Here is a 14,691-nt window from a genome sequence, read left to right as displayed (position 1 = left end):
ACAGGCACAATAACAACAACAACAGCCTGTTAATTTCCCACTGCTGGCCTACGGTCTCCTCTCCCTTTTCGAGGAAAGTTTGGAACATATTCCACCACGCTTTTCCAATCCGGGTCGTCGGAATACACATGAGGCAGAATTTCTATGAGATTAGACACATGCAGGTTTCCTCGCGATGTTTTCCTTCACCGCCGAGCACGAGATGAATTATAAACACAAATTAAGCACATGAATTTTCAATGGTAATTGGGTTTGAACCCGCAATCATCGGTTAAGATGCACGCGTTCTAACCACTGGGCCATCTCGTCTCACTTCAGACACAAAGAACATAATACTTTAGCTCACAAAGTGGTACATTAGTTTGATGAAAGATAGGGTTATAACTTTTTCACAACACACATCAGCAGATTATTTGTCCGTACTAAAACTAACAATTGGGCATATTTTGCAGATCATGATGAGGAACGAAAAAACGCAATTGCTCGTTTAAAATAATTGAAATAAAAAAACGATAATCCGCTGTTACCGTTATTTAATGTATTATTAATCTAATATTAAGTAATGTAATGACATTGTGTGCACGATACTGTGTACTTCGATAAAAAATATGTATATCACAATGATGCAGCTTAAATGAATCGTAAATACTTCATAAACATAAATTTATTGCATTACCTTAATATTAATATTACCTATTGCTGACCTTGGTAAACAATATTGAATTTTGAGTATATAATTATGTATGAAGTCGATTACAAAATGACAAGATAAAAATAGCCAGGCTTATATTAAATCTATAAAAACTAAACAGCAGTGATTTTTAAACATTAATTAATTTAGGAATACATTATTAATTCACTGTATTACAAATTACATCAAATATTGTATGAACTTATGAAATAAATATAGACATTAATTACCATATAACAAATTGCTACATTTTTAATATAAACCCTTCTTTCTACTTCAAATGTTTTTATTTTGTTCAATGAAAGCTTTTTTTTATATTACTTATTTTAAAAATTCGAAGGGATTATAATGAAATTTCTCCATATTGTAAACTTCAAATCTGAATACTGTTGAAAATAAAACCTCAAACGATGTATTTATTGTATAATTTACATTAAAGGCAATGATGTTCTAGTAAACAGATATGTCATTAACGCGCAAAAAGTGAAGACTAGAAAACGTCCTAATTGGGACGTTTGCTTTTAGTTGTTTTACGTAGTAATACGTTTTGCGTAATTAAAACATCTACTTATCCCTTTTACTTATTGTTTTTATCAAGCTATCCTTTTTACTTGTAACGAAATGTAAAATAGACGGTCCCCGGCGCGGCACATTGTTTTCTGTTGTTTAGTATGGGTATAACATATCTGTTTATTAGAATATCATTGATTAAAGGTTTTTATTTCACTCGGGGTACATGAAGGGACTGGTTAAACAGTAATTGTGAAGAACAGCAATGTAAATCGGTTTTGTTGAAAAGAGCAACTAAATAAGAGAGTTTCTTGACGTTTCTTCTACATTTCGAAACGGAGACAGAGTTTAAATATTAACTACTAACGACACGCCGAGGCTTCGCACGGGTGTAATGCTGATACTAAATATAGCGTAGACTTTATTCATTTACGGTTTATTATTATCAGTAGTTTTTTACTATATTGTTCCATGCATTATAAACAAAAACCTTTCTCTCGAATCACTATATTTATTAAAAAAAAACCGCATCTAAATCTGTTGCGTAGTTTTAAAGATTTAAGCATACATGGGTATATAGGGACAGAGAAAGTGACTTCGTTTTATACTATGTTGTGATTCAAAAACGCTTTATTGTGAAGTTTACTTGAATAGAATACATTTGATTGGATAGAAACTGTTACAATTCTAGGCAAGCACCTAAAATATGATTAAATTGATGACAAAACAAAATTATAAGAAATATTATCAGGAAAAAATATTATCAACGATTATGTTTAAAGTTCGAAACTTAAATTAAACTGATAAGAAAAATTGTACTTATCTCTCTGAATCACCCCAGTTACTAATAAAAAGAGCGGCGCCAGCTAATTTTTATTAATTCAATATCGGCACTTACAGTTAACTGTAACAAATTAAAATGGCGTACGTTGGTAAAACTTACAAATTCCAAAAACACGAGAACTTCAGTGAATTCCTGACACATGTCGGTAAGTCAATTTAAGATTAAACAATAAGGAAATGGCTGTTTCTATACCTGGACAAATATTAGTTTTATTTTTAATTTCAGCAAAATATACGCTTATTATAACTGGTACAAATACGTGACTAATATCCGATACTTCTCGTGAACTTTTTTTTTTTATTATTTAGTTGCCTTTAACAACACTTTATGCAACTTTAAATACTTAATCATTATAATTTACTTATGAAATAACTTATATAATATTACATTTGAAATAAATAAAATGTTATGTCAATTTAAAATTCGTGAAAATTAAAAGTAACTAAATATCTTTAATATTCCTCATAATTTTTTATCTCCATTAAATAATAATAATAATAATAATAATAATATTTTATTTCGACCATCCAAGGATCATAACATTTACATTTATACAATTACATATTATCTACTTATGAAAAGATATTAGTATACAAAATATTTATTTTAAAACTACGTTAATAAAAAAAAAAAAAAAAAAAAAAAAAAAAAAATATACAATAGTTAAAATTTATTTAAATACTTACTCTATTTATTTATTTAAGACAGGAACGATTTGCCAGCACATGAACCATTCCACAATGATTCAAATACCGGCAATCGCACCTGTCACTAAATGTTTTCAGGGTGCTGCTGGGACTAGCACGAATCCTACGCAACAAGGATGTACACCGTTTTCTTAACGTAGTGTAAAAACAATCTACTCGTGCTTCGGCAAACATACCGGATGCACTGCAGTATCGCGGTAGACCCATCAGCAACCTAAACGCATTATTATATTGTACCCGTAGGGCATTGAACTGTTTTTGCGTGTAGTCGACCCACAGGTTGCTCGTGTAAAATGAGGTACAGTAAGCTCTGAAAAGAGTGACTTTAACATCTATGGAACAACGAGCAAACCTGCGTACAAGCATATTAGCTCTAACAGACAACGCCCTGCGCTCCCTTTCCATGTCTGCATTATCTGTCAGGTCAGAACAAACCACATGTCCGAGGTACTTAAACTGCTCCACCCTTTTCAATGGAGTCCCATATGTCCAGTCAAATAATGTCGCTTGAGGATGATTTTTGGCAACTGTTAATCGATCATCGATATGATATGTCCCTTTTTGTGTAGTTTTCCATTAGTACTTAAAAAAAAGATTATGGGTATGATTATGAATAACTACTTTTTTTGTCTGTTTTGTGATAAGATATAATATTAAAAAAAATAATTAATCAACCTCACTTGTCAATTTTAATGGGGAAGTTTAATCTAATTTTTTGTTTGACTGAATTAAAAAAAGAAAAACTGTTGTATGACAAACAGTTGTTTAATTAAACTATCATATAGATAATAAATGTATAATTCATTAAGCAGATTTTCTAAAAATACATTGTTGAGTTTTTTTTTTAATCTACGAACAACTTTATATTGATCCAGTGAAACCGGCAAATAAAATATAATTATATAATAATATTAATACATAATGACAGAAGTTATCCTATCTGCTGTCTATCAATACTATGTACGTGTCAAATTCATACTAAGTCCCTCAGAGTTAAAATTTTCCAATATACTTTCTTGGCTGGTTTTTATGTTATTAAATAAAAACAGAAGTTGACGTTCTATAGCGCCACCTGGTGGTGAGTTACCAAGCGACCAAGTAGTATAAAAATCATCTCACATTTTTTCATAAAGTCTCAATTTTTTTATAGTTTACCAATAGTATCGGTTATTTATATTTACACTAGTAGTCTCCCGCGGCTTCCCTCGTGTTTAAGGGTGTTGGTTGTCATGCGTCAGACAAACAAAGTAGCCTTTGTCCTTTCCTGGAGTTCAAGTTTGCTTCATACCAAATTTCATCAAATTCGGTTAAGCGGTTTGGTCGTGAAAGAGCGACAGACAGACAGACAGACAGGATTACTTACACATTTATAATATTAATGTAGAATATGAATCGAAATCCGAATTGATATCTCTGGTACCTAAAAATGTAATCTGCCTAAAATGTAACCTGTTTTGGAAAACTCAGAATAAATATAACAATTGTTCGCATGAATCACAGGCGTCCCAGCTGACAAAGCTGACTTCTTGCTGTCGGCCAAACCATCACAGAAGCTTGAAAAGGATGGAGACAACTACACCTTGACTACCATTGACGCTTCGACCAAGGAATTGAAGTTCAAGGATGGAGTTGAATTTGAAGAAACTATCACTCCTGAAATCAAAGTACGTATCAAAATCCATGTAACATTAAATTAACTGTAAAACTTGACCCATAGATAGAATTATCTATGGGTCAAGTTATAGAGGCTAATTTTCATAGACAATATTTAATTTTATAAATTCCCAACACTTAATAGCATGTATGTACACTTATTTCAGGCAAAGACAACATTCACAGTTTCTGGTGATGTCGTGACCCAAGTACAAAAATTCGAGGATGGACGCAGTATCACCCTCAAACGAGTATACAGTGGTGACCAGCTTGTTGTGGTACGTATGCGAATATCTTTTTTATATATAAACTAACCAAATCTACACTTTTATTACTACAAAATTTATAAAACCTTTAACACACCAAAGCAATGATGTTCTAGTAAACAGATATGTTATTAACGCACAAAAAGTGAAGACTGGAAAACGTCCTAATTGGGACGTTTGCCTTTAGTTGTTTTACGTAGTAATACGTTATAATACATCATAATTACGTAGTAATACGTTTTGCGTAATTAAAACATCTAGTTATCCCTTTTATTTATTGTTTTTATCAAGCTATCCTTTTTAATTTTAACGATATGTAAAAATAACTAAAATAAACGGTCCCCGGCGCGGCACACTTTTTCTGTTGTTTAGTATGGATATAACATATCTGTTTATTAGAATATCATTGCACCAAAGGTAATAATTATTCTTAGATAAATTATTAATCTGTTTATAAATTCTGACATTTTAGTAGAACCTTATTTAGAAGAATATTTTATTACGATTTTTGAAACTGTTTTGGGGACGGATTTCATTGACCTTTTTTCCAACAAGTTTTGATACTCGAGACTATATAATATTAAACAATATTTTGAACAAATAGAAGCATGATATATTTTTATAAAGTTCGCTTATTTTTTTTATTTATTTAAACGCGCGGTATTATTGGTAGGAGTTTTGAGTAAAATAAGGCTTTTCAATTTAAGCATAAAAGTCAAATCGCTTTTTATAATAAATATAGGATGTTGTTGACCTTTATCTAATTTTTTTTTCAGGAAATCACGGTAACTGGCTGGGACAATGTTGCCCGCAGATACTACTCTGCCGCGTAAATGCGATTTCGCCAAATTATAGTTGTAATTAAATTTTTTAATATTTATTAAATAAAATTAAAAAAAAACAGGTATGCGTTTTCTCATCTCCAATGTATTTTATTATATATATATCTATAGTAGCATTTTATTAACAGATCAAGATTCCTATAACAAATCAGAGTTAGGTCGATCTCAAAGGTTAACATTTTCCTTAACATAAAAATTAAACAATATTATTTTTCTAATGTAAACAGTACTATCTTTTTTTGATACAAATCTTTTTATAAAATAATTACTTGTTAGGTAATAAAAATAAAAAGTACAAGAGATTTGATAAGAGAGAGATTTGATTACCTTCTCTTATTGGAAGATGGTTAAAAAGTTAAAAAATTTACCTTGTTAGTCTAATGGCCCGATAATCTGCATAATTGGATAAATAAGGCCTTAGTCTGCGTTTGAACGAAGGGTAAGGGCTTTATGTGTCTTCTGAGGCAAGTGTGTAATACTGCCTTTTCCTAACTCTGGCCTGTATTTACAGATTACACATTTATTTATTTTTTGATACAAATCTTTTTAGAAACTAATTACTTGTTAGGTAATAAAAATAAAAACTACAAGAGATTTGATAAGAGAGAGAGAAAGAGAGATTTGATTTCCTTCCCTTTTTGGAAGATGGTTAAAAAGTTTACCTAATTAGTCTAATGGTTAATAATAAAAAGTTGCACGAGAAAAAGAATACAGATATACTTGGGTCCGTAACGGAAGGATATTCGTACGTAAAAATGACCAATCACCTGCCAAGCAAATCAAATGTTACGAATCTCTTGACAACCTTTGAATAAAAAATTACCTTACATAATGTCCGTATATTTATCTGCTTAGAATTCAAGGTCTACTATCAAAACTTTAGAGGAATTAAAACTAAAACCAAATGTATAAGACTGTCTTCATTAAGATCCGATTTTGATATAATTGCTGGTACAGAGACATGGTTGGATGACAGTGTCCATGATAGTGAAGTATTTAGTAATAAATATATAGTGTATCGCAGAGACCGCTCATCGACTTCACTTTCTGGCAAATCTGGAGGGGGTGTCTTATTAGCTGTCTCCAAAAATCTTTGTTCTAAGCGAATCGAACACTTTGAAAGTTGTCTCGAAGATTTGTGGGTCTCTGTTAAGTCTGACGAACCTGGCTCAAAGGAAATTTTATTTTGTGTCCTCTATCTTCCTCCGCCAGTAACAAGTACATCACTGGACTTAATACTAGAAAATATTAGCTTAGTTATGCAATCTCACGCTAGTGATATTATAATTCTGGGTGACTTTAATCTCGGCTTCATAGATTGGTCAGATAAATGTGACGACACCCATATTATGTCTCCTATTAATTATAACTGTAATCTCGGATACCTATTCGTGGATTTTATGTCACACAACAACTTGTCACAATTTAACAATGTAAAAAATCACTATAACCGAATTCTTGACTTAATTCTGAGTAACAGTGGAGCTCTATCCGTGAGTGAAAGCCTTAGGCCATTAACAAAAATTGATTTACATCATCCTGCTTTAGAAATTGACTTTAAACCAAATATTTCTTCTCACATTATTAAAAAACAGTTTGCTTCGCATAATTTTAAAAAGGCCAATTACTCATTAGTTAACTTAAAGTTAAGTCAAATAGATTGGGAACTAGAGCTATCCCATTTTGAAGATGTCGATATGGCCGTTGCAAAATTTTATGATTTGCTTACTATCGTTATCAATTCAACTGTTCCTAAAACAAAACCTCGTAATTTAAAATATCCGTCATGGTTTACGCGCAACTTGATCAAACTTATTGCAGAACGCAACAAAATTCTTACAAGATACAAAATATATAAAAATCCCAGAGACCAGCTAGAACTTAGATTAAGTAGTGATAGAGTGGATTCCTTAATAGTTTCATGTTATAGCAACTATCTAAATCTCACAGAAGAATCTATTCTAAAAAATCCAAAGAGATTATGGTCCTTTGTGAAAGATCATCGGAAGGATTCTTCAGACTTACCAAAAGAAATGTTCCTAGAGAATAAGGTAGCTCACACCGGTGAGGATATTTGTAATTTATTTGCCTCACAGTTTTCATTAGTATTTTCTCCTCCTGATATAAACTTTACGCCAAGTTTATCTGAGTGTTTTCCTCAATTCTCCCTCAATAAAATTAATTTAACGGAAGAAATGATTTCTAAAGCCCTAAAGTCCGTTGACATAAGCAAAGGCGCTGGTCCAGATGGAATTCCTCCAGTATTTATAAAGATGACACGTAAGCACTTAACGCTTCCTCTAAAAATATTATTTTCGAAATCCTTACAATCGGCGATATTTCCTGAAATATGGAAAGCTGCTAATATAGTACCAATTTATAAAAAAGGCGATAAGCGTAATGTGAAAAACTACCGTCCAATTTCAATATTGAGTACAATTCCAAAACTCTTTGAAAAACTAATCTGTCCAGTTATAACTCATTATTTTAAAAATATTCTATCCGAGCAACAGCATGGCTTTAGACAGAATAGGTCCACAATTAGTAATCTCTTAAACTACGTAACAGATCTTTCCAAGAATGTTGATGATAAAACTCAAATAGATGCTATTTATACTGACTTCAGTAGCGCATTCGATAAGGTAAACCACGCCATATTACTGACAAAGTTAGAACATTACGGTATTCATGGTAGTCTGTTAGGTTGGGTCAAATCTTACCTAAAAAATCGATCACAGCGTGTTATTACACATGGCTATACTTCTTTTGCATTTGTGCCTACATCTGGTGTTCCCCAAGGGTCTCATCTAGGTCCGATACTTTTCCTAGTTTTTATCAATGATATTTCAAAAGATGTTAAATTTAGTAAGTGCTTAATTTTCGCTGATGACCTAAAAATATATAGGCCTATTAAATCACCATGCGATATTACCCTACTTCAAGCAGATATAGATGCTCTCTCTAAATGGTGCGAAATACACAAAATGGATATCAACATCAATAAATGTGTTCATATCAAATTTACTAGAAACAGAAACCCGATTTCATCCAATTACTCAATTTCTAACACTGCTTTAGTTGAGTCTAATACAATTCGGGACCTGGGAGTAATAATGGATAGTAAATTAAACTTTAATAATCACCTAGATACCATGATACTGAAGGCATGGAAGATGTTAGGTTTTTTAAAACGCACTGGCCAGGACTTCAAAAATATAACTACTTTGCTTTGTGTTTATAATTCCCTTGTAAGATCTCACCTCGAATATGCCTCTTCAATTTGGAACCCGTCTTATAAAATTCATGTCGAAAGATTAGAACGTATACAGCGTAATTTTACCCGTTTTTTAGCTTATAAAGATCGCACTTGTCCATATCGAGCTAACTATAATACAAGACTAGCTCACTTTAAAATTATATCGCTTGAAATGCGCCGTCAAATAACTGATACCTTGACCTTATACAAGCTAATTCACGGAGATATATCTTCACCTGAATTAATCCAGCATATCAACTTAGCAGTTCCTCGTACTATACCTAGACGTCCAATTGAAAAACCCTTTACCACTGTAACATCTAAAACAAATTTGGGTAAATATGCTCCTCTTAACAGACTTATGAATTCGTTTAATGACTTGTCATCTAACGGCGATATTGACATCTTTCACAATAATATAAATTATTTTGTTAAACATTCCAAAGATCTCATAGTTCGATCTCAGACCCTATAAGTAATATGTTTAAGTTTTGTTCTTTTTTAAATTTTATAATTAGCTTTTATGATTTGTTTTAGTTATTTCTTAATTCTTAAATTTATTACATAATTTAGTTTAAAATAAGATTTTATATTTTACATAGGTTAGTTTGGTTACTAATTTTGAACGTCAATGTTGTTTACACCTATAAAGATGTATCACCTCGAATGTTACCCATATTAAATATATATTTTGTTTTAAGTGTTTAGTGATAAGTCGATGGTGTAACTTTTTACAATAAATAAATAAATAATGGCCCGGTAATCTGAATAATTGGATAAATAAATCCTTACACTGCGTTTGAACGAAGAGTAGGGGCTTCATGTGTCTTCTGAGGGAAGTGTGTAATACTGCCTTTTCCTAACTCTGGCCTGTAAATGAATTAGTTACAGAAAACTCTATAGAAATAGTGCGTTAATATTAACAGCCATGGAGTGTGCTGAGCAAAAGTCCTTTTAGAGGAGAAGGCTTGGAGATTACTCACTTACCTCGCTGCTTCAATACGGGTTGATACACAAGTAGCAAGATATTTCATTGAAATTAGAAACATTTAAGTTTCGCGATGTTTCCTTTCCCTGCTGAGCATCAGATGAATTATAAACACAAATGAAGCACAGTAATTAATTGGTGTTTGCCCGCGTTTGAACTCAGGCGAATAACTGGACGATTGACGCAATTTATTAAGTTGTGTATAGGTACGTAATAATTTAAAAGGTAAGAAAAATGTTTGGCCATATTTTGGTCATCTTTTTCGTCATACACTGTTAATTAAATATTTATTAACGACATCTCGAACTACTTTTTAGAAAAAAATATATCGTGTCTATATTTACGCTAGAAATATTTTCCTAGAAAGTTCTTAAGAAAGAGTGGTGGCGTAAATCTTGGGCTATGTGAGCTACAGATCATGGCCTCGTGCCCTCCTTGAAGAGGTCTCAAAACCTCAAACCTAAATTTAGCCTGTTGAAATTTCTTATAAAATACCTACATCTTTAGGTATTTTTACCTCTCTTAAATGCTCTAAGTAAATATGTCTTATAGATTGTAATAATTACATAGTATAAAACAAAGTTGCTTACCGCTGCTTGTCCCTATGTATGCTTAGATCTTTAAAATTACGTCACGGATTCTGATACGGTTTTTTTAATAGACAAAGTGATTGAAGAGGAAGATCTTTGTATATAATACAATATAGTAAAGAAAAATTGATAATTTTAGAAATTATGAATCCTACAAGATATATCAAAGTACTGTATTTGTTGTCTAATGACACCTAGTTATGATTTTCTGCAGCATATTTAGTATCAGTATTGCATCCGTGCGAATCCTACCTAATACCTACTTAAAATAACGGGATTCTTTAACTGTTGTCGTCTTGATTAATTGACAGGGCAGGCGAAAGCCAAACGGCTTTATGCGCTTCCTCTCGAATTAATCTCGGATCACGACATCTACGGCCTTACATCTAGTCACTAGACCTATCTAGGTATACTTATAGTTTTGACATCTTCATGTATTAGTGCAAGTACAGTAAAAAAAAATAATATCGTATAATTATTGTTCAAAAATGGATAATCATGCACGATTAACTTTGACCAATTTCATCGTCATTTATTACCCATCATTAAGCCATATCATAATAAATGACTTAACAATGATAATGATTATAAGTTGTATTAACGTTTTGCACTATGTACCATTATAGATTGTGTATCAAGCAAAAAAAAAAACAAGTGCAAAGGTGCAAGCGAGGCAAAGGTGTATGAGGAATGTACATTTAAAAAAAAAACTTATCTTGGTCAATTTAACACATTTTTAAGAAAAGACAAAAAAACCCTGAATAAAAGTCGAAATCATCTCTTAAAGTCTAGGCAACTATATTCGGACTTAAGATACTTTACGCAACTGACATGATTTGTGATACTTATTATTGCGATTTCAAGACAGCCGACAAGCAACTTTGATATGTCAGAATTAAATTTAAAGATCTCTTGATTTTATTCGCACTAACTAGGGATTTATGTAAAGAATACAGATAATAAAAAATACAAAATAATAATTATCACAATTTTACTAATCAAATGATTGAGATACATAACATGTTATAAATTATGTAAAGCACTAATCTTATAAATAATAAGTGTGTATTCGTTTAGTCTTTGAACAGAATACATTAAAAACACTCAGAATGGAAACTATATTATTAGTAGTTTACTGTACAGCAGTTCATTCAAAAGTAGTGATGTGTTATGTTATCACACATCTTTGTTCAATTCGTTCATAACGTTTAGACTTCTTCATCGTTCATTTAAGCTTGAGCACACAGACACACAGACTATTTTAGTCTATCAATATAACGTTTTTGTCTCTAATCAGCTTATTTTTATTAGTAATTTATGAATAAATTAATTGAAAACAATTACTTAATTATAGGTACAAAAATGTTTTTCGAGAAAATAAATAATTATAGACTGCAAATGTTATAGACTGTAAATAGCTTTATTTTCAGGGCCGACAGATCGTACAATTGGTACAATAAGTGTATTAATGTATTTATTTTATGTATGCAATTTGTATAACTCATTAACTTGTCCAATAGGATTTAAAAAAAATTACATAACTTTACGGCACTAGTTATGAAGTTTTATTAATTAGTACATAAGATTTAATTCTGTATGATTTCACTTGACAAAATTGGTGGATATACTGGCAGCCCCGTTTATTTCTTCGTCAGAACACGGTCAAAATGCGTAACTACTTGCAAAATACTTATTTTGTATAAATTGTGAGTTGCATGTTGTGCTCACTGTATATAAGTTCTTTAACATTTCATATTTCTAATGTCATGCCTTTTAACCTTGTTTAGATTCTCATTTCAGCCTTTGACCAAATGTTCCACTCAATTAAAAAAAAACAGTCTATTTCCGGAACAAATGAAACTGCCTGACAGTTACTTGTGACTGATGAGACCGTAGCGCAATTATGCGAATTTAAACTCTTATCTATTTAAATATAAATCACAGAAAACGCAAGTTGGATTTTCCTTATATAAATCTATTCTTGCAGTGGAACCACAACATTTGCACACTATGTATTGATCACTATCGATAAGACTGAATGTGAGATGGCAAAACATGTTCAAATGACCATATTCACATGAAAAGTCTAATATTTTCTCATCACACGCCTGACATGTGTATTCTATATTCAAATTAGATATCGACCATATTTCATCAGATACATAATTGCTATGTTTTTCAGAATATAACTTACAATAATAATTAATATATCTTTTACTACATTCAAAACATTCAATTTCAAAATCCGTTAAGTGATTGTTCTTTGTATATTTATCGTAAATATCTGTTATAACATTTATTGCTTGATTTAATAAAATTCTATCTTTTATAATGTCAATGGAAGTTTCTGGAAGTTTCCCTTTCAAACGTGGTGTCATTAGCGTTTCCAAATTTTGATATAAAATTAAAAAAACTAAATATACTTTTAATTTATACACATCACTTTTACCGTCTTCTAGTAATTGATGATAATCTATTTCAGGTAACATTTTTGATTTTATTACTTTGCATCGTAATATTTCAAGGTAATCCCACATATGTGTTAATTTTTTTAACGGATTATTTATAATAGCCATTGCTTCTACTTCTGGATCTAATTGTGGGCACAGAAAAATTATTTCAATTTGTAGTGATTGTTTTCGATACAATAACTTTCTATCTATTATTGCGAGGGTGAGCAAGTTGTTATTATCTGAAAATCCGATTCCGAATAGTTCACTTGTTGTATATGTATCTTTGATGTCTAATAATTTAAATGTGACATCTATAGAATCTTCAGTGATGGAATAATCAATTTTATATATCTTTGTATTAATTGTGCTGACATAGAATATATCTTTACTTTTTTTAATAGAAGATATCTTATAGTCATTTACATTTTTCACACATTGGCAGACCAGTTTAAAGTTCTTGTCATACAGTTGTATGATTAAATGTCTGTGTTTATTGAAGAATATCAATAACATATCATTTATAAATATATATTCTAAGTATGTAACTATCATTTTATCTGTGTGTTGCCATAGACTGTATTCTTTTAAAAGTGATACTTTGTTTTCAATGATTTGACATTCATTAGCTAACATTTGTCCGCTTTCATTCGTAATGATCAAGACAAATTTATTCATATTAATTGGTATCCAGACCATAAATGGAATTTCAACATTATTTGAATTCTTTATGCTGCCACAGAACTCTGTCTGCACGGTATCATTACAATTGATTAACCAATATAATATCTCGCCAGATTTCTGAGCTGTTGCTAAATAACAAGAATTATCAGGATTTAGTTCAGGTGACCAGCAAACTGTTGATGTTTCTATGCTGTATACAACATCCTCCATTTCTTTAAACTTTTGGGGGCATCGGTCTAATAGTTCGAATTTCGAATCTAAATTTTTCATCATTTCTTTTGAGAATTCCATTATACTGTACCATAATTGCTTCTTTCTAGCGAATAATTCGACATTTCCGACACTGTTTACAGTTGCTAGTACGCTTTCGTGGTTATTTATTAGATTCACAGGAGACCATTTGAATGATATTATATTGGTCATTTCCTGTGTTAGCAGTTTATTATGTGGCCAAAAGGCTGGGTTCGTTATCATTTCGACAAGTTCCAAATTGTTGACTCCTCGTGCAGCATAATTTGATAGATAATTATTTGGTACTGGACTATCATAACTAGCGCTAATCGTACATTCCTTCAAATCTATTTCTTTTTCTAAAGAATGTAAGTTATATGCAAAATCAATTAAATGTAAAGTTTTATATCCACGCACTGCCATCACGGAATTATGCCAAGATAAGCTAGTTTCTTCATATTTATTGATGGTTATACGTTTTCGCGATATTTCATGTAACATGTCATAGGTGTTTACTGTAACTATAATATAAAATATTATTTATTTGTATCTTTTTAAAGCTTTTACACGATTATATTTAAGAGGTTACAAAATAATAACAAATACACATGTCAAATTGACATGTATTACATTACATTTGACATAATTCCAGTTAAAGTTACCACTGTTCGTAAATAGTTTTTTCACTGCACTTTTACGGATTTCGACCTTAGATAGTTTATAACCATCAAAAATATAAAGCATAATATAAATGTAGATTTTTTTTTTATGCGAAGCAAAATAATTTGGCTAACAAAGTCAATAAATTCAAGTTTATTAATCAATAAATGGAAATGAACGATCTATTAATTTTGAAATTAATATGTTGACGAACGACAACTCATCGATTATATTTAAAAATTACATCAAACTATTCACGATTTTTTAAAATTTTCATAGTCAATTGAAAAATGAACACTCTTAAAAATACTAAAATACC

General features: G+C 30.9%; 2 protein-coding genes across 2 annotated transcripts; one reads left to right on the top strand and one right to left on the bottom strand.

The window, feature by feature from the left end:
- The first annotated feature begins 2,071 nt into the window (after positions 1 to 2,071).
- On the top strand, positions 2,072 to 5,557 carry LOC124533237 (fatty acid-binding protein 2-like). Its single transcript, XM_047108440.1, has 4 exons — positions 2,072 to 2,190; positions 4,253 to 4,416; positions 4,573 to 4,683; positions 5,448 to 5,557. Exons 1-4 carry the CDS (start codon positions 2,121 to 2,123, stop codon positions 5,502 to 5,504), a joined length of 402 nt encoding a protein of 133 aa, XP_046964396.1. The 5' UTR covers positions 2,072 to 2,120; the 3' UTR covers positions 5,505 to 5,557.
- Positions 5,558 to 11,324: 5,767 nt separating this feature from the next.
- On the bottom strand, positions 11,325 to 14,332 carry LOC124533024. The gene has a single exon (XM_047108186.1). It carries the CDS (start codon positions 14,211 to 14,213, stop codon positions 12,267 to 12,269), a length of 1,947 nt encoding a protein of 648 aa, XP_046964142.1. The 5' UTR covers positions 14,214 to 14,332; the 3' UTR covers positions 11,325 to 12,266.
- Between the last annotated feature and the right edge of the window lie 359 nt (positions 14,333 to 14,691).

The sequence above is a fragment of the Vanessa cardui genome, chromosome 10 (genome assembly GCF_905220365.1).
Source record: "Vanessa cardui chromosome 10, ilVanCard2.1, whole genome shotgun sequence".
NCBI classification, from domain to species: domain Eukaryota; kingdom Metazoa; phylum Arthropoda; class Insecta; order Lepidoptera; family Nymphalidae; genus Vanessa; species Vanessa cardui.
Note: the sequence above shows the minus strand (reverse complement) of the source record. Positions and strands in the feature narration are given on the sequence as shown.

What these genes read in the sequence shown, in the direction of transcription:
- LOC124533024 (XM_047108186.1), bottom strand. Translation starts at nt 14,213, where the DNA reads ATGTTACATGAAATATCGCGAAAACGTATAACCATCAATAAATATGAA.
- LOC124533237 (XM_047108440.1), top strand. Translation starts at nt 2,121, where the DNA reads ATGGCGTACGTTGGTAAAACTTACAAATTCCAAAAACACGAGAACTTC. An exon ending in CTATCACTCCTGAAATCAAA is followed by an intron (nt 4,417 to 4,572) that starts GTACGTATCAAA and finishes CACTTATTTCAG; the next exon opens with GCAAAGACAACATTCACAGT. An exon ending in GTGGTGACCAGCTTGTTGTG is followed by an intron (nt 4,684 to 5,447) that starts GTACGTATGCGA and finishes TTTTTTTTTCAG; the next exon opens with GAAATCACGGTAACTGGCTG.